This window comes from Biomphalaria glabrata, chromosome 2 (genome assembly GCF_947242115.1).
Source record: "Biomphalaria glabrata chromosome 2, xgBioGlab47.1, whole genome shotgun sequence".
Lineage (NCBI taxonomy): Eukaryota > Metazoa > Mollusca > Gastropoda > Planorbidae > Biomphalaria > Biomphalaria glabrata.
In genome coordinates, this window is record NC_074712.1 from 21,277,761 (window position 1) to 21,298,153 (window position 20,393).

A 20,393-nucleotide genomic window follows, 5' to 3' on the forward strand; every position below is an offset into this window, starting at 1 on the left:
GAGCCGAACATAATCAGAAGGGTTAGTCCTCATGCGATAGATAAAACAACCCCTCTTACTTAAAATATTTTAATTCATTTTATTTGAAAGTCATAGCCCTTAGAAAATAAATTTACTGGCTTTGCCTCTCCCCATTTTGTTTAGTAGTCATTTATGTTACCAACTCTGTTTTGTCTGTGACATTTTACATTTTAATACAATGTACCGTATATCAAACAGTTTTGAAATGGTAACATCCATTTATTCTAATACTTTCCTGAACCTAATTTTATGAACAAAATCACACACTAAACAAAGAAAGTTAAAATCAATAGGAGAAATTTATTTCTCTGACTGACAAATATGAAATGAGCTGCCCACAATCACACACCAACATTTACAATATATTATTAGATCCCATTTTCTTCTGTCCAATGTCTTGCTTATATACTGGTTTCATTTAAATAGTATGATACAATATAAAACATTAGTAACACAAACTAGTGCTATAAACAGTAGACATTAGAAATAATATAAAAATGTTTTGCCAATGTTTGATGTATGAAATTAGGGTAGGACTTCTGTTTGAGCATTCCTTTTTTTTTCTCTTATTGAAAATCCACTTATAAATTTAATCTATTAATTTTTTTTTAATAGCATAAGATGAAGGGGGACAAAGTAGAAACAAATATAAAATGAGTAAAAATTATATCAAAGTGCATAAGTTTTCGCACACTATCATATAAACTATTTACTCCATTATCAACATGTTATAATCAAATGAGAATTATGAGAGATGATAAATAAATATGATTTTTTTTAAATGGCAGAAATGGGTCACAAGCGCTTTAAAGTTTTCTTTTTATCACGTTTCTTTTTATCCAGCAGCTTTTTATCACCAGCATGCTTTTTTGCTAATGGCCCATCCACAGATTTATCTTCAGTAGAAACATTCTCCTCTGTAGCCCTGAAAAAAATTATATAACATTACTGATGAGTACATTTATAAAATTATTTTAAAAAATCAGTATAGGAACAGTAGTATTAGTAAAGGGCATTTTTAATTTGGGATAGATCTTACAAGCAATACACATTGACTACACCCACTGATTTGTTCCCAGGATATATATTTTGTTTTGTTTTGGGCTGGAACCTCCAATACCTAGTTGTTTTTTTGCACTTCCAATAAAAAAACACTCATTTTAACTATCCCCTCTAACATACTTTTAAGCTTATGAATTCTAGTATGTGCTACGTTAAAATTAAATGGTCCGCTCTTTCTCTCATCTCTGGACCCTCCACCCCCCTTTTTTCCCCCTGAGAATTGTAGTTCTGGCCCATAAAGTCTCCTTTACTCCTTCTTCCCCTCTCCTTATCTCAATGGACTCCCACTTTTTTAGTTGTTTTTTTTTGCACCCTGCGCATCTTTAATTCTCACCCATATAGTCTCCTCTCTCTCTGCCCCCAACCCAGGGTTAGTAGCACTTTTCTATGACAAAATTTTAGGAGTTTTTTAAAGGATGAAATGTATGATATATATATATATATATATAATTAGTTCTAACAAACAAAGAAAAAATATGCTGGAATGTTAAGAAACATTTCTAACTATGTATCGATATAATTTATCTACATGCTGGACTGACCATGCCAATGTGTTATCTTTTTTGCCTGACTACTCAACACTATTGTGTATGCCCAAGGAAAAAACGTGTGATGGTCAACACCATCAACTATACACACTACACTAGGGCTATGTGTATGCCCACTACGTCTATCTGACCAGGTTGTTAAAATCAGTTGAACACAGTCTATTTATGTTTTTTTGGTATGGAGGGTGTGGGTGAGTTTTTTTCTTCTATAGTTGGTTTTCCTAATGCTCTTAGTTCCTTGCAACTGTAGATCTAAACATAGATATCAATAATAGGCCTACAGACTACAATTAAATCTATGCTTCGGCTAAGGTTCAAACTATAAATAGGTACAATGGATGTTTCCTGCTGTTAATAAAATATCGTTTGCAGCAAATGAATTAATCTAAAACAATAAATATTGACCTACAACGCTTAACTATTAACAAACAGCTACTATCAGTATTAAGCCCTTGAAGCCAGAACCGGTTCTTGGACTTTAAATGACAAGCATGATGATCAGTTGTTGGTCTGAAATTCATGAACACATACATCCACCAACTAAACAAGCCAGATTGCACTTTACTTTTGAGAGATTTACATTAGTAATTAGTTAAATATTTATATATACATATTTTACATTGACCATCCCACACACACCCTTTACTGTTGGAGGCCTCGTACATAAACACACTCAAGCTACACAGATTAGTTAATTAGGCCTGTTTATAAATACTGTTAAGATTTAATTCATCAATCAGTAACAGAGTTTAAAACAATAATAAGGTATATAAAAGAAAAAAAAGAATAATACAAATATAGGTATGGTATTTAACAGTTTTGAAAAATGTTCAACAACACAAGTATTTTCAAGACATGTAGGTATTCGGCTCCAGCTTCGGCTGAATATCATATTTTACTATTCGGCAATATTCGGCTCCAGCCGAATATCATGAAGTACTATATATATATATATACTATATATATATATATATATATATATTGTTACGAATCTCACTATCCAGGTTCTCTGCAAACTGCACCATACACCACCAACTTAAAGAACTTGACAAGTCAGGGCTCCAAAATAACGTAAAGGTTTAATGTCCATAAATAACAGCCAATACTGTACAATTGGCAGCACGTAGAACAGTACAAATAGCTCTGCGATAACAAATATCTCTCCGATAACACCGTTCCGCCGTATCGAGTCTTGCACTGGCCTCTCCGTCTCGTTCCGGGCTTGCACTGGGTTCAACAGTTCGGGACTGACTTCACACACTTGGGCTCGTTGTGTCGGACTCGATCACAGACCAAGATCAAGACGCCGTTCGTCTCAACTGTACTTGACAGTACTCCGCACTGAACCGTCGTAATGCTCCGTACAGAACCACACCGTTGAACTGTGCTGTAGTCGACCGTGTTCTGAACTCCTGTCGTGAACCCGCTTTCTGAACCGTCTTGACTGCGTCGCCTCCGCTCTTATATAGGGTCCCTACTGGCCTTCTCGAACCGGACAGAACGCCGCTCGACGTTTCTAGGTGGTCAGATGACTACAACTCTCGTGACGCTCCTGAGCTTTGTTCACGACGGCGATCTTTCCCGAACTGTCCTGTTGACACTCGACTCGGCTGACCGTCTTAGCTCGTCACGGTTGACCGCTCGTCTAGCGCTGGCCTGGGGCGATTTGCGTCGGCTGACTACACACACACCACTACCCCTCTCTGTGCCACCACCAAGTTTATAACACTGCCCCCTCCTTAGATCTGTCCGTCCCGGACAGAATCAACATCATGACATTGGCTGTAAAGTTTCATCGCTGCAGGCGAGGGTCGATCAGTGGCAGTTGGCTTGCCTCTTGAGCTTGATGGAGCCATCCAAGTTGCAGTCAGCAATGGTCGCTTCCTTCTCTTCCTCCAGTTGGCCTTAACCTGGTTGCTTCGCCATCGTGCTTTCATCGCCATCCACGTTGAGTTCAGAAAACGTTTTCTTCTTTTCCTCCAGTTAGCCTTCATGTGGTTGCATCGACCTCGTGATCGCATGGTCATCCATATTGCACTCAGCAAAAGTCGCCTTCTTCTTCTCCGCCAGTTGGTCTTCATGTGGCTGCAGTGATATCGAGGTTGCATCGTCATCCATCTTGCATTCAACAAAAGTAGCCTTCTACTTCTCCGCCAGTTGGTCTTCATGTGACTGCTGTGATGTCGTGGTCGCGTCGCTCTCTTGTCGTTCGGTATTGAGGGCAGCCGTTTGGCACATGGAAAGGTATAGGATGTAAGGGCTGGGAATACCAAGATCGATGGCCAAAGAGGTGACTTCATAGGGCTTTGCGAAGAAGGACTAGGATGGGCTCCAAATCCACAGGGCAGGGAATTGTGGGACAGGTCATCATCTTCAGCCTTGTCTGGATAGCATGCTCGTGGGGCAGGTTGGCAACACTCCTCGTGCAAAGGTCCCTCGTCTTCGGCTTCAGGCTCCATTCGGCTTTCTTCACCACCATCAGGACTTTCCGCTCAAGTCTTGGCAGCTGGACCAACGTCTGTTAGGTTCGGACCCGACTGGTATCTCTCGAATCGTATATGTCTCTCAACGGTTTCATCAGGTTTCAATGGGTTCTCATGATCACCACCACGGCTCCTCTCACTGGTCTGAGAATCTTGATAAACGTCAGTAGGGTCCAACCTTTGTAGGTGACTTTTGATTTGCAAAAGTCCGTCAGCAACAGGCATGGTCGTGGGCACAACGTTCACTTGATCTGTCTTGTTGTTTGAGGTGCTCATATCAGGTACAGCTGCATCACAAGCTTCTGTTGGACTGTAGACCGATTTTCTTGTCTCTTCCTTGCTCTCTTTCTGATTCTCAGGTCTGTATTCCTTGTCTTTGGATTCACAGGCAGCACCATCTTCATCAGCATTGCCGTTGTTACTGCATATTTCTTCATGGCTTTGGGTGGGTAGTAGATCATTGTTTAATGATGGCGCAACTCCTTTATCTTTCAAGTCTCTTTGGTCGTACAGGGTTTCTTCCACCACGTCCATCGTTTTGACCACGGGGCTCGTCACTTCTTTCACTGAGGTACCTATCTCTTTAATCTCTCTACAGATGTCCTCGGTGTACTTCTTCAGTGTCACACTCATAGCCCGAATGAACTCTCCAAAATCTGGTGCGACTTCAAACAGATACGTGTCTGGATCTTCCTCTTCTTCGACTATACATTCTCGGAGGCGTGCTTGTAAGGTTTCTTTATTTCCGCTCGTTTTCAGGTCTTGATCACGGAGTTCTTCCTTCAGTTCACTAAATTCAAGTTCGTACAGCAGTTTCAGACGAGCCATAGTAGATCCGATCCAATCCGATTCCGATCCAATCCCACTTCTGACACCAGTTGTTACGAATCTCACTATCCAGGCTCTCTGCAAACTGCACCATACACCACCAACTTAAAGAACTTGACAAGTCAGGGCTCCAAAATAACGTAAAGGTTTAATGTCCATAAATAACAGCCAATACTGTACAATTGGCAGCACGCAGAACAGTACAAATAGCTCTGCGATAACAAATATCTCTCCGATAACACCGTTCCGCCGTATCGAGTCTTGCACTGGCCTCTCCGTCTCGTTCCGGGCTTGCACTGGGTTCAACAGTTCGGGACTGACTTCACACACTTGGGCTCGTTGTGTCGGACTCGATCACAGACCAAGATCAAGACACCGTTCGTCTCAACTGTACTTGACAGTACTCCGCACTGAACCGTCGTAATGCTCCGTACAGAACCACACCGTTGAACTGTGCTGTAGTCGACCGTGTTCTGAACTCCTGTCGTGAACCCGCTTTCTGAACCGTCTTGACTGCGTCGCCTCCGCTCTTATATAGGGTCCCTACTGGCCTTCTCGAACCTGACAGAACGCCGCTCGACGTTTCTAGGTGGTCAGATGACTACAACTCTCGTGACGCTCCTGAGCTCTGTTCACGACGGCGATCTTTCCCGAACTGTCCTGTTGACACTCGACTCGGCTGACCGTCTTAGCTCGTCACGGTTGACCGCTCGTCTAGCGCTGGCCTGGGGCGATTTGCGTCGGCTGACTACACACACACCACTACCCCTCTCTGTGCCACCACCAAGTTTATAACACTGCCCCCTCCTTAGATCTGTCCGTCCCGGACAGAATCAACATCATGACATTGGCTGTAAAGTTTCATCGCTGCAGGCGAGGGTCGATCAGTGGCAGTTGGCTTGCCTCTTGAGCTTGATGGAGCCATCCAAGTTGCAGTCAGCAATGGTCGCTTCCTTCTCTTCCTCCAGTTGGCCTTAACCTGGTTGCTTCGCCATCGTGCTTTCATCGCCATCCACGTTGAGTTCAGAAAACGTTTTCTTCTTTTCCTCCAGTTAGCCTTCATGTGGTTGCATCGACCTCGTGATCGCATGGTCATCCATATTGCACTCAGCAAAAGTCGCCTTCTTCTTCTCCGCCAGTTGGTCTTCATGTGGCTGCAGTGATATCGAGGTTGCATCGTCATCCATCTTGCATTCAACAAAAGTAGCCTTCTACTTCTCCGCCAGTTGGTCTTCATGTGACTGCTGTGATGTCGTGGTCGCGTCGCTCTCTTGTCGTTCGGTATTGAGGGCAGCCGTTTGGCACATGGAAAGGTATAGGATGTAAGGGCTGGGAATACCAAGATCGATGGCCAAAGAGGTGACTTCATAGGGCTTTGCGAAGAAGGACTAGGATGGGCTCCAAATCCACAGGGCAGGGAATTGTGGGACAGGTCATCATCTTCAGCCTTGTCTGGATAGCATGCTCGTGGGGCAGGTTGGCAACACTCCTCGTGCAAAGGTCCCTCGTCTTCGGCTTCAGGCTCCATTCGGCTTTCTTCACCACCATCAGGACTTTCCGCTCAAGTCTTGGCAGCTGGACCAACGTCTGTTAGGTTCGGACCCGACTGGTATCTCTCGAATCGTATATGTCTCTCAACGGTTTCATCAGGTTTCAATGGGTTCTCATGATCACCACCACGGCTCCTCTCACTGGTCTGAGAATCTTGATAAACGTCAGTAGGGTCCAACCTTTGTAGGTGACTTTTGATTTGCAAAAGTCCGTCAGCAACAGGCATGGTCGTGGGCACAACGTTCACTTGATCTGTCTTGTTGTTTGAGGTGCTCATATCAGGTACAGCTGCATCACAAGCTTCTGTTGGACTGTAGACCGATTTTCTTGTCTCTTCCTTGCTCTCTTTCTGATTCTCAGGTCTGTATTCCTTGTCTTTGGATTCACAGGCAGCACCATCTTCATCAGCATTGCCGTTGTTACTGCATATTTCTTCATGGCTTTGGGTGGGTAGTAGATCATTGTTTAATGATGGCGCAACTCCTTTATCTTTCAAGTCTCTTTGGTCGTACAGGGTTTCTTCCACCACGTCCATCGTTTTGACCACGGGGCTCGTCACTTCTTTCACTGAGGTACCTATCTCTTTAATCTCTCTACAGATGTCCTCGGTGTACTTCTTCAGTGTCACACTCATAGCCCGAATGAACTCTCCAAAATCTGGTGCGACTTCAAACAGATACGTGTCTGGATCTTCCTCTTCTTCGACTATACATTCTCGGAGGCGTGCTTGTAAGGTTTCTTTATTTCTGCTCGTTTTCAGGTCTTGATCACGGAGTTCTTCCTTCAGTTCACTAAATTCAAGTTCGTACAGCAGTTTCAGACGAGCCATAGTAGATCCGATCCAATCCGATTCCGATCCAATCCCACTTCTGACACCAGTTGTTACGAATCTCACTATCCAGGCTCTCTGCAAACTGCACCATACACCACCAACTTAAAGAACTTGACAAGTCAGGGCTCCAAAATAACGTAAAGGTTTAATGTCCATAAATAACAGCCAATACTGTACAATTGGCAGCACGCAGAACAGTACAAATAGCTCTGCGATAACAAATATCTCTCCGATAACACCGTTCCGCCGTATCGAGTCTTGCACTGGCCTCTCCGTCTCGTTCCGGGCTTGCACTGGGTTCAACAGTTCGGGACTGACTTCACACACTTGGGCTCGTTGTGTCGGACTCGATCACAGACCAAGATCAAGACACCGTTCGTCTCAACTGTACTTGACAGTACTCCGCACTGAACCGTCGTAATGCTCCGTACAGAACCACACCGTTGAACTGTGCTGTAGTCGACCGTGTTCTGAACTCCTGTCGTGAACCCGCTTTCTGAACCGTCTTGACTGCGTCGCCTCCGCTCTTATATAGGGTCCCTACTGGCCTTCTCGAACCTGACAGAACGCCGCTCGACGTTTCTAGGTGGTCAGATGACTACAACTCTCGTGACGCTCCTGAGCTCTGTTCACGACGGCGATCTTTCCCGAACTGTCCTGTTGACACTCGACTCGGCTGACCGTCTTAGCTCGTCACGGTTGACCGCTCGTCTAGCGCTGGCCTGGGGCGATTTGCGTCGGCTGACTACACACACACCACTACCCCTCTCTGTGCCACCACCAAGTTTATAACAATATATATATATATATATATATATATATATATATATATATATATATGTGTGTGTGTGTGTGTCCGGTACGTTTGCATGATAGATTGTAAAACATACATAAAACTATGCATTTATCAAATCAATTATTGTTACTTGATTTTAGAAATAATAAATAATTTGACAACATCCCACTCAAAACAGAAATGTCATCAGCTGTGGTATGTCCACAGAAAATGTAATGAAAGTTATCTTTTAATCAAGTAACAACTTGACTGTCATCCCAAAACCTCAAACAACCATTTTTTTTCCAAAGATTTATTAACTCTTTCTCTCCTAATTGATGATGCCAACGTTGATTTGACCTTCATTGAACTAATTTGATTTTTGATTTATAAACTTTAATTTTTGTTGTGTAAAAAGAGCATACATTCCTTATGATTCGATACCAAATATAACATTTTCTGATATCAAACACAAAAGTTATTGAAGTTTTATCATAACAGGATAGTGAAATACAAATGAGCAAAATGAATAATTTTATCGGAACGAGGAAAATCACTACGGAGATAAGGAGTTAAAGAACATTACAAATGGTTGCTATTCCATTTTTTAAAATAAGAAACATTCTTAGAGATGCCTTCATAATTCTCTGTGATGGAAATGCACATTTTTAGTTTCTATGTGTATCTTATAGATAGAGTCATGGTGAGCATTTGAGGTAATGTTTTATTCTTATTTCTTTTATTGACTAAAGTTAAATCCTCCTCATAAATAGAGCCTGTAATATATAGGCCTATGTGTATGTTTAATTAACATTTGCCTAAATAATGGCTTTTGAATGGGGGGAGGGGTATTAGACCTGTTATTAGAGTTTTTTTTCCAAGCAGAATTTCTTTTTCAACTTGATCTATGTAGTTTCCCTTGCTTTTACAACCGAAATAACTTTTACGGACTTTTCACAGCTGTATGTGAAATATTTTCGTTAAATCTACAGTAGATCCAGACTCTTGATCTAAGTCACTAAAATCCACAAGCTTTTCACGGCTGTGTGCAAATTATCTTCACTGAATCTACCAAATTTAGAGTCTAGATCTAAGTCACTAAAATTCCCTGACTTTCACGGCTGAGTGAGAATTATCTTCACTGAATCTACCAGAAATCTATACTCTAGATCTAAGTCACTAAATTTCGCAGACTTTTTAAGGCTGTGTGCGAATTATCTTCACTGAATCTATCGTAGATCTAAAATCTATAATAGACTCTATAGATTCTAAGCCACTAAAATTCGCGAACTTTTCACGACTGTGAGAGAATTATCTTCACTGAATCTATCGTAGGTCTAGACTCTATAAATTCTAACTATAAATCACTAAAATTTGCAGACCTTTCACGGCTGTGTGCGAATTATCTTCAATGAATCTACGGTAAATATAGACTCTAGACCTAAGTCACTTAAATTTGCAGACTTTTCACGGCTGTGTCCCTAGATTCTACTGATTTAGCGTAAATGTATAATCTAGCGTATTTCTGGAGTAATCTGTATCAACATAATTAAATTTACTAAAATCTAACTCTAGATAGGCTACTAATTACACTTGACATAAACTTACTAAAATCTAACTCTAGATAGGCTACTAATTACACTTGACATAATTAAATTTACTAAAATCTAACTCTAGATAGGCTACTAATTACACTTGACATAATTAAATTTACTAAAATCTAACTCTAGATAGGCTACTATTACACTCTTACTGTTACAAGAAGATTTGAGGTGAGGGAGGGCCCGAAGGGTTGTAGCCTACACATTAGGCTGGTAATTGCTTTAATTATAGTCACTACACACTAAATCTAGTGCATCTTCAGTCATAACAATGAAAGGAAACAATCATTTCTACGCTGCCTTCAAAAAAAAAAAAAAATGCCAGGTGCAAAGCTTGCTTAAGCCAAGGTCATATTCAATCACAAGGCGGTGTAGTCGTGTCACTGGTCAGCTCATTAACACAGCCAGCCGTAACATAATGCGATCGGAATGCCTAGTTACGCTGTTGTTTTTTCCCCCACATTTTTTACAAAAATAAGCAAAATTATATTTTTTTAAAATTTTGGGTAAAAATTTTAGGAGAGTGGGCAAAATTTTAGGAGAATTCTATCAATTTTTAGGAGAATTTTAGGATTTTGGAGACTTTTCATTTTTTAGGAGCGCTACGAACCCTGCCAACCCCTTATTACTTATGCGAGCAGTTTTTTTTATAAAAATACACCACTTTCACAACTATTCACTATTAATAGTACCAAACACTGGAGGTTCTTTAGTAGGGGAGATGACTATTTACCATATTTTTAACATATTTATGCAAATGGCTTTAGATTTTTGATCAAAAAATATTTTATACAATTGTATTGCTAAGTTATGTAAGTTCTGTCAAATTAAATACTACATTAACTTTTTTTTTATGGAGAAAAAATCTATTTACTATGCAAATAAGTTTGGACTTAATTTAAAACAACAATTAATACGCATTTATTCATATTATCGCGTGAACTGCAGAATAACCGCAACCCTATGGAACACAAAACTAACGGAATTTTTCTAAAGGAATTTTTTTTTTAACAGAAAGGTTTTTTTCTTGAGCCTTTAAATAAGAGATGGACCCTTTACAAAACAATTAAATCAATTAGATACTCATTATAAGACATCAGTTAGGCCAGGTTCACATCTAACTTCACATTCACTTTCACCTATTCCTTGGTCTGTTGGACCTTTGGGGCACCACACAGGATCTGTCAACCTTCTTTCTGCATTCTTCTGTTAATTGCCTTTGATAGAATTTCATTATGATATTCTTTTTGAAAATATTGAAACCGCCCTTTTTAGCTGCCGGGGTGGACCACTTCTGATAGAATTTAATACAGATATTCTTCTGAAAATATTGAAACCTGCCTTTTTTCCTGCCTGGGTGGACCACTTCGGGGGCCGATTTTGAGTTTGTGTTTCCACACAAACTGTCTTTGTAATCTTGTTTTTTTCTAAGAATGACTCACCTAAGTGGCTTAGCATGAATTTCAGTAAACATCTTTGCCCTCTGTGAATAATCTTCATATTGTTCAAGTAATAATTTCCCTGCTTCAGCATTCAAGGCAGACTCAGGATTAGGCACAATCAGCAAACATTTGACAGTCTAGAAATATATAGAATAATAGTGAAATTAGCTCTTAACAGTTGTCAGGAAGGATATAACTGCAAATCAATCAATATAAAAAAAAAACAACTAATAAATATTAAAAAACTTTCTTTTATAATAGAGAAAAATTGTGCTAGGGATTAGTGGCATGTCTCAAAGCATCCATAGGTCTACAGAGCTCAATAACATTTAAATATCACATGTTATTTAGTTGCATTCCACTCTCCAGTTTGACTAAATCTAACACTGTCAATATTAGATCTAGCAGTTGCATAGATTTTTTCTTCACTATCGCTATTATCAGTCTCAAATGGCCTTTTGATATAGTATGCAGCTTTGAAGGACATGGTCAGGGCTATCTGGTGATGCTCCACAAGGGCAGGTTTCGCTAATCCTGACTTTTAGCTTCCGAACATATGTTGTCTCATTTTGTTGTGTCCGGTTCTGAGTCAAAAAAATAATGCATTGGTTATGTTGAGATAGCTTATAATAAGCATCCTTTTTCTTGTAATTGGGATGTGAGCTGGTCCAATTCTCATTTATTCTACACTAAATTATTTTCAACATTTCTTCTGGGTAAAGTGGAATTTTCATGTTTGTTTGTTTGTTCTTCCATCTTTGGCCAGTATGGCCTGCCTTCTAATTCAATGTGTGCTGGAACCCATTGAAGAACAGTTTCCTTGCTGTTGTTAAGGTTTACAAGAGCTGTCCTGAGTTACTTTATATAGGAAATATCCAAATTTTTCAGGCTTTGGAGGACTGTTTTGGCATCAGTCAGTAAGACAATTAGGCTGTTTGGTGTACATGGGTAATTTATTAGTGTTGTAGCTGCTAGTTCAAGTGCTTGCCATTCTGCTCTATGGCTGTCTGAGAGATCACCAGTTGCAATTGACTTTTCCAGTCTTTCTCCATTCAATTAGTATGCCAGCTCCTCTGTTTGTGTTGGATTTTTAGAGGATCCATCAGTGTAAACTCAGACCCTTTAGTTGAGGGGTAATGGGTTTTTAGAAATTAGTTCACTAATTCCTTGAGCTCTGTTTGGTTGTGATCAGATTTTTTTGTTACGTTTTCGATGGTCTCAGGGAGGAAAAGCATTATGCTGCTTCGTTGACTCAATAGTTATATTTCAAATAAATTTCCTAATTGGTATTTCTTTTTAAGGTTCTGTGATTCCTGAACAAAATGAGTTCTTTTTTATCTGGTTTTGGGTCCAGTCTTGTGGATTTTGGATTTGAGTGGATGCCTCTCTAAGGGTTCTATTTTGGTGAAGAGGGACAGGTTTTTTTCTCTCTCTTCTTTCATCCAAAACCAGGGCAGCGATTTCCTCCAAAGCTTTAAAGGTTTTGTTTTTATTGCTCCTGTCATAATCCTTAGGCCTATATTTTGTACCTTATCTATTTTCTGTAAGTTGGTTTTGGCTGCTGAGCCCCAAGCTGTGACACCGTATTCTAGAGTGGGTCTGATGAAACTGGTGTTTGTCTTTTTTAGAATGTTGTGATTAGCTCCCAAGTCGCTGCCAGCTAATTTTTTCTTAAGAGATAATCTTTGGATGCCTTCACTCTGTATTTTTTCTATTTGTTTTTTCCAACTTAGTCTCGCGTCATATGAGAGTTCAAGATATGTAGGACTGTTATTTTTTTTCTAGAGCTTCCTTATATAGAGTTAATTTTATTGTTTGCTGGTTTGTTTGATAGTGAGAAGATGGTGTATGTTATCTTTTTTGGTGTTGATGGTCATGCCCCAGTCTTTGGACCACTCCATGAGTTTGTCGAAAGCTTCTTGTAGCTGAAATTTTGATGTTCCTAAATATTCTTCAGTGGTGATTAAGGCGAGGTCATCTGCATACATGCTGCTTTTGATTTTTCTTCGTAGTTTTAGTTTAGATCATTAATGCAGACCTGCCTACCAAAAAAAGTCCAAATGCGTAACGCTGATGGTCAAAATGCGTATTTTGGCACCAGAATGCGTAACACTTACGCGATCCACTATTTTGTCATATATATATATATATATTAATAATATATATATATAAAATATTAGATCTCGATGTCATGATTAGATGTACAATCTAAATGTAGATCAATACGACGATACAATAGTATAGAGATGATATCTAGACTAGATCTGCATCTAGATCTATGTCTATATAATTTATAATGAATATAATCTACTAATCTACTCTAGATCTGGGCTCAAGTGTTACCGATGCCGTGGATCTATTCCTGTATAACAAGTTATCTAGATCTAGAATCCAGATCTAGATCTAGACTAGATATCTACAATGTCACTCAATGTGTTTTGAATCGATAGCACTTCGATATTTTTTTCTATACAAATGAATACGTTAATTTCTACTAATGAACTTACAAAAAAAAAAAAAAGTCACGTTGGTCACCGTGTGTATCAGCTAACTGACGGTACCAACCCGCCACTCTCTCGTTCTTCATTTTTAGACTAAATCTAATTGCTACTAAGAACCAATCAACGTTTAGATCTGGACACAATGTGTTCCCCCACCTTTTCTGTTCCCCCCCCTTCCGCCCAACAGGACGGCTTAGCGTGACCTCCGTGACCGCTCGTAAGCTAGTCAAGAGAGGGGGGTAAAAAAAAGGATACGAAATGCGTAACGCGACGGGTTAAATGCGTATTTGCGTACTGACTGTCATTTTTGGGAGATTTTGCGTAACGAATATGCATTTTGCGTAACGGTAGGCAGGTCTGTTAATGTATATTAATTGTAAATAACCTATTTGTATGTATGTTTACCTAGGAATTTGTTTAGTCTTATGATTTGCATACATTAGTGTAATTATATACCTAAAAGTTATACTTAATAACCTAGGAAATATAAGTAGGGACCCATATACCACTAGACGAATGTGCCAGCACACCTTCAACACTGATCTGTTGATCTTAATAACCTAATTCTAGGCTCTTTAGAAGCAAACCCACCGTTATGTAACATTGTGAAACAGTTTATGTTTTAAACCTTTCTAGATTGAATCACAAATTATCTCTTCTTCCTACTGTCAAAACTTACTAGTAAAATGTGTTTAATTCCCAATTCAGGCTTCCAATCTTTTTTAAGAGTGTTAACACAGATCTCACCATTGCTGGATACATTTGGGTGAAATATTTTGGTAAGAAAAAATGCCTTTGGTGGCTCTGCTGGGAAATTGTTACCCAGAACTAACTTCATTTGGAAATTGCCTCCTGCATATGGTGTACCAGCTGCAAAAGTTAAAAAAAACAACATTTGAATTGTAAGCTTTATATACACTATTTAGTACTGTTTTTAATATATTTTTTTTATTTGAGGTTAAAAATTTAAAATATACAAATGTTTATAAAGGATTTATTTTTATCCAAAATGCTTTTATAGGAGCTAATTATTGAGAAAATAAAAATGTGACTAATAATTCTGAGGATCAATGCACCTAATTAGGTGAGCAAGTCCTTCCTAAATATTAAAATCTGACAAATGTTAACTAAACGTACTATTATATAAGAGTCAATGTGATCAACGATCTCTAGATTGTTATGCATTTCTCATTCATAACAACTTTGAAAATCTACTCTAAAAACAGGTCCTTGAGTTAAGCCTTCTTGAATGTTTTAACATTTTCAAACAAACTGTTTTTATGTGTGCATCAAACAACCCTTTTTTTTCAACACATTGAAGATAATATATCATATGTAATCAACGAATCTTAACCTACCAGGTCCTTCAATAGTAGCTTGTATATCTGTCACATCTTCATCATTCATAAATACTTTGATGCCCTCAGGTGGATTTTGACAAAGTCCACTAATTTCTTTGGAAACTTGCCGTATAATTTGTGGAGACAGATTTTCAACATTTGATACCTGGAAATAACAATAATTTAAAGTTTCCAGACGCTACATTGTATAATACAGGTATTTATATCAGTAATTACTTTTCAATCAAAATGAAGGGGAAAAGTCTACACTAACATTTAAAGTTTGCATTTTTATGGTCAAGTTACTTACTAAACTCTGTTTATGACCATGTAGTTATATACTGTAGTAGTTAAAATAATAGACTCGATCTGGGGTGTGCAAATTACGGACTGCGGGCCACATGCGGCCAGCCAGAGTGTTTTATGTGGCCATGACACCAACAGAAATCATGTGTTCCCACAGATTATATATAATATAAAAATGCAAATGTATTAAAAATAAATAATTTAAATATCTATATAAATTATTGAAACTTCTGATTCTTATCACTTATGATGAGGCTAAAGAAACATTGTCTCTATATGTCATTCAAAAAATCTTAAAGTAAAAAGATTATTCTTATTGTCAATATTTCGAAACATTCAGTTAAATACACAAACTCAGGCCAGTATTTATTCCATGCTATAAAGAAATGTGTTGAAAGTGTTGGGTTGGCTTGGAGAAAGATGGTGAGTGTAACAACTGATGGAGCCTGTGCTTTGAGTGAGAAAAACAAGTTGTTGTTTTTTTTAAATAAATTAAAGAATTCCCCATCATCCTGCTGGAGGTTTGGACTAGGAAGTAAATTATCTTCACCTCTGAAGGAAAATATGAAACATGTAAAGCAAAAAAAAAAAAAAAACAGTATTCTAGACGGTATTATTAGATCTGTAATAATTACTATGGCCTCAACTAGACATTTATATTCTAAATAAGAATTTATATTATAATATTTTTTTATAATCCATGAATTCTTTTAAATTAGATCTATGAATGATACATAAATTTTGAACATAAATGAAAAGCAGCACCAGGGACCAAGTTTTTAAATGAAAGTAGTGAATTAAATGCGACACAAAATAAGGGACTGCGCCGACAGAGGCTCCAAACAGTGACCCTGGAAACGACAACATGCCTAGCAGTAGCACTGCAAAGCGAACTTTACCTCTAGACCAATGCAATTCTTCTCTAGGTGAAGATAATTGTCAGAGTGAATGTGAGGGATTATCCTTAGATTATTGTGACTACCAAATGTGTTTTTACATCTGTATGAAAGCATGTATTGTATGTGTGGATTAAATTAATACAGTGAAATTTAAAGACTAACTCTAGATCATGATAATGACTAAATGAGTAGAATAATATTTAAATGACTAGATCTAGAAGTGTGCCTCTATTCTAAAGTCCTAAAAATTGTCACAATGAATATAAGGGCCTATTAAAAGTGTGAATATGTTTGTGTTTGTGTTTTTTGGGGGAGTATAATATGGTTTGTGAAGATGGGTTATTCTAATTAAGTATTAGGTGCCACTCTGAATATCTAGATCTATGACTGACAAAATAAAAATAGATCAAAAGTGGACTTAGTTTTGAATAGTGATGTTTCTTCTTTCAAACTGTTATGCAGGAAGGGGCATTTCATTTGAAAATATTGTGTGTGGGTGTATGTGGGGGGGTATTATCATGCAGGTGGTTGGAAGGCTACAAGTTACAACTAATGGATCTAAGAAGTTGAGGGCTAGACACTAGAAAATTGTGTTGAGGAGCATTGTAATGTTGGCCATTTATTGAGGGGTTTAAAAGTGCTCTAGGCCAAATAAACATAATAAGGCTTGTTTTCAGAATACAAAGATTAATGAGGAATGCAGTATTCTTCATGGCTACACAGACCCAGATGCGACCTACATATTTACCTACATCAAGTGCAGACATAACCATTTACTCCGGTGGTTTATTTTTATGGTAATTTTCATCTTGCGAACACGTTAAGCCCAATTTGTACATTTAAATGTTCTCTGTTAAACACTCAAATTCACAAAGGGCCATATATTGTGACCTATCTAGATCTAGTTGACCCAAAACAAAAAAAAACAACTGCATGACCCTGTGAATCTAGCCCGCTCACTCAGTGATTGTGACCTAATTTGGTATCAATCAATAATTGTTCCTCCTGCTATGTTTTTTTTTTTCTGGCACTGTGTAGATGATACTATGCTTGGTACCTACCTGGGCTGGTCAATCAATAATTAGGGCGCCAAGGAGAGATAGAATAAAAGAGAGGGAGAGCAGGAAATGATTGTGCTACTCATAAAAACTTTTTTTTCATACATATTATGTCTAACTCCGCCCCTCATTAGCACTATGTTTAGTAATATTCCCTTTCTTTTTACTTATTCACATCACACTTGGTTTAACATCTAAGACAAAAACAAAATTAAGCAAGTAAATGTTATACAAAATAAATCATAGAAATGTTCCTTTCCCGGCATTGAAATACATCCCTTTGATATGCATTTTCAAAATTAAAATAGGGTTTGTTAGTGTCATTGATACTAGTGACAAAAGATTATGGAACATCCCATATATATGTATACAAAGGCTGTGACATGTGTGTGTTTTTATGCCTATTTAGAAAATGATACTTAAATTTTCTAAAAAATCTCCTTAACACCAGACCTACTCTTCTTCTGACCTAGAAGAAAAAAATGGCATTGTCCTACCAGTGTTCTTTGAACCTGTGTAAAACCCTTGTTTCTAAGGTAAGTAAATGAAACCAAATGTGTCTGAACTTTTAAGAAATGGAGCAAGATCAAAAACAATGGACTAGTTTCGTCATAGCTGACATAGCTATCAAAATTTAAAGTCTCTTTTTAACAAATATTGTGGGATGTTTGATAATATCAGAAAATAGGGGGTGTTCTCAAGACGAAAATTACTCTAGATTTTCTAGCACACAGGTATCAGTATCAGTTACTATCAGTAAGTAGAAATTTAATAATTTAAAATTTTAATTTTTTTAACATGAAGCTTTCTAGATTAATCTAGATATAATATTTATAATTTATATAATAATTAGATCTAGACTATTATTATAATTATAGTATCTATAGTAGTCTATACTATCAACTCTATATAATTATATCTAATAATTCTAATTAATGATTAATTAATCTAAAGACTAATTGAAAAATTCTTGTTATACTTATACTATTAATTATTATATTATACTATAACTCTGAATACTCTGATAATAAGTACTATACTATAGTATAAGTATATAACTATAGGCACTAGTATACTATAAGTATAATGACTATAACAAAGTATAAGTATAATTACTATAATACTTTAAACTCACATTAGACATTTTGTCTGTCACAGTTACTGTTAAATTAATAGATCTATATTTATACTTCTAGTAATTATAGACCTCTAAATACTAGATCTAGATTTGGAATATTTAAATAGATCCTAGACTCTAGACTCTTTTATTAGTCTTAACTTAGAATCTAGATCTGTCTTAATAAGTTAAGATTCTATAACATAACTATTCTAGATTCTAGTTTTTCTAGATGATAGATCTAGTCTAGTCTAGTGAAGTGAGTGCAGTGAGGGTAGAGACAGAGTCGTGATGATCTTTTGAAAAGTATATCTAGATCTAGATTATCTATCTAGAATTGATAACCGAACTGCCATACAACTGTTTTTTTTTTTAATTCACAAAATATATACTAGATTCTAGATCTAGATCTATAATTATGATATCTATAATGTTCCGACATGACGAGTTCGCTTCCAAAATATAGAATCTAAAATCTAGAGTCTAGATCTATACTATTTATTGCTGGGTTGGATAAATGTTGGGTTCTTAAATTTCGACCAATAAAAATCTCGCAATGAATTTTCTTCTCTTTTAACTTACATTTGTATCAAAGAAAAACATAAATGAAAAATAGTTGAATCAGTATAATTTCGAAAATACTTCATAATATTTGGAGCGCCTATGAAAATACTTTGAAATAAAAAAAAAATAGATTTATATTTAAAGCCGAGAAAGGCCGAGATGTAAACAATATTTTTCAAAAAAAGCATTTTTTATAGCCTAACCTATATCTACATATGAAAGTGACCCTCCCCCCCTTTTTTTTTTTTTGTGTACACGAAAAGTAGGTATATAGATCATGGAACTATATAGTTAGTACCATGTATAGATCAAAAGCCTAAATTAGGTCTAAAATAGCATAGACCTAGAAACCACAGGATCTATAATTGAATTACGCATTTTACGCATCATGTCTTAGCCACGTGATAATATTTGTTTTCCTTTTCTTTTTAGCAAAAATGCTTTTATTTGTCGCTAATCAAGTTTAGCGTTTCTCAAGGGTGGGTCTAGGGTAGCGGCGTTTTTTTTTTAAGTGCCGCGTTTTTTTTTTTTTTCAAAGGAGGCCGCCATAGCAAAAGAATTAAGAGAGGGGGTGAAGCCAGTAATTTTTTTTTTCAAGGGGGAATTTAATTTAATTTTATATTTTTTTTAGTAATTATATCAATCAATTTTGTTATATTATTAACCCATTAAAAAGACATTAAAATCTATAAATATAATTCTCTTCATGGTTCAAGAGTTTGGACAACAAGTAATGGAAAGATCACTCTTTTATTTCTACAAGTCGGACTGACTAGAGTTACCCTACGTAATTTTAGAGGCGAAAAAAAAAAGAGGGTGGGGAAGAACAAGTAGTATTCACCCGTCACTAAATAGCAGGGCCGGACTTAACCATTGTGGGGCCCAATGCGAAACGGTTTTGTATTAGAAAATATATTCGTCTTTGCATTTTATTCATTCTTTACTACGCACAGAATTACTACACAAGCCTTGCGCGTAGCGAAGTCATACAGCATCTCATAAGAATTCTGTTTCCTATATAGGTCACGCTCAATAGCAAGAATTACCAAATGTTTCAATCTATCTACGAGAATTGTTGACCTCAAGTAATTCTTCATTAGTTTCATTAGAAGCTTCTTTCACTAGATTCCACAATTATGGGTATTGCATAATGTCGTTTTTTTATCGCCGGTATGATTGGCGTTTTCCATATTAATTGACACCCCAAAATGACAATTTTTGCCTACATATTTCAGAAGATTTGTATGAGTTTTCAAAAGATTTTAATAATTGCCGGATATTTCCAGGACTTTTTCGTACATTTTACAATTTCAGGAGATTTCCAGGAGCTTCTGGTAAATCGACATGAAGCTGCGGGAAATCTGTTATAAGTTATAAAATGGTTTAATTAAAAAAAATTATACACCTAGAATTAGCGCGGGTCCTATGAAAGTGCGGGTTGCAGTGGCATAAGGCCGGCCCTGCA

At 37.3% G+C, this 20,393-nt stretch overlaps 2 protein-coding genes across 3 annotated transcripts in view; one reads left to right on the top strand and one right to left on the bottom strand.

Annotated features, from left to right (window-relative positions):
• LOC106057162 (ribosomal L1 domain-containing protein 1-like) overlaps nt 1-20,393 on the top strand; it is a 187,793-nt gene that overhangs the window by 55,536 nt on the left and 111,864 nt on the right. The window lies entirely within an intron of this gene.
• LOC106051652 (ubiquitin-conjugating enzyme E2 S-like) lies at nt 302-18,982 on the bottom strand. Of its 2 annotated transcripts, none has more exons than XM_013206854.2 (5): nt 18,947-18,982; nt 15,003-15,150; nt 14,324-14,514; nt 11,144-11,280; nt 302-946 (listed from the first exon to the last, which is right to left on the bottom strand). In XM_013206854.2, the coding sequence occupies exons 1-5, from the start codon at nt 18,965-18,967 to the stop codon at nt 817-819; spliced, it is 627 nt and encodes a 208-aa protein (XP_013062308.1). In that variant the 5' UTR covers nt 18,968-18,982; the 3' UTR covers nt 302-816. The 2 variants fall into 2 exon arrangements, with proteins under 2 accessions (XP_013062308.1, XP_013062309.1); XM_013206855.2 differs by lacking the exon at nt 18,947-18,982 and adding an exon at nt 18,383-18,877.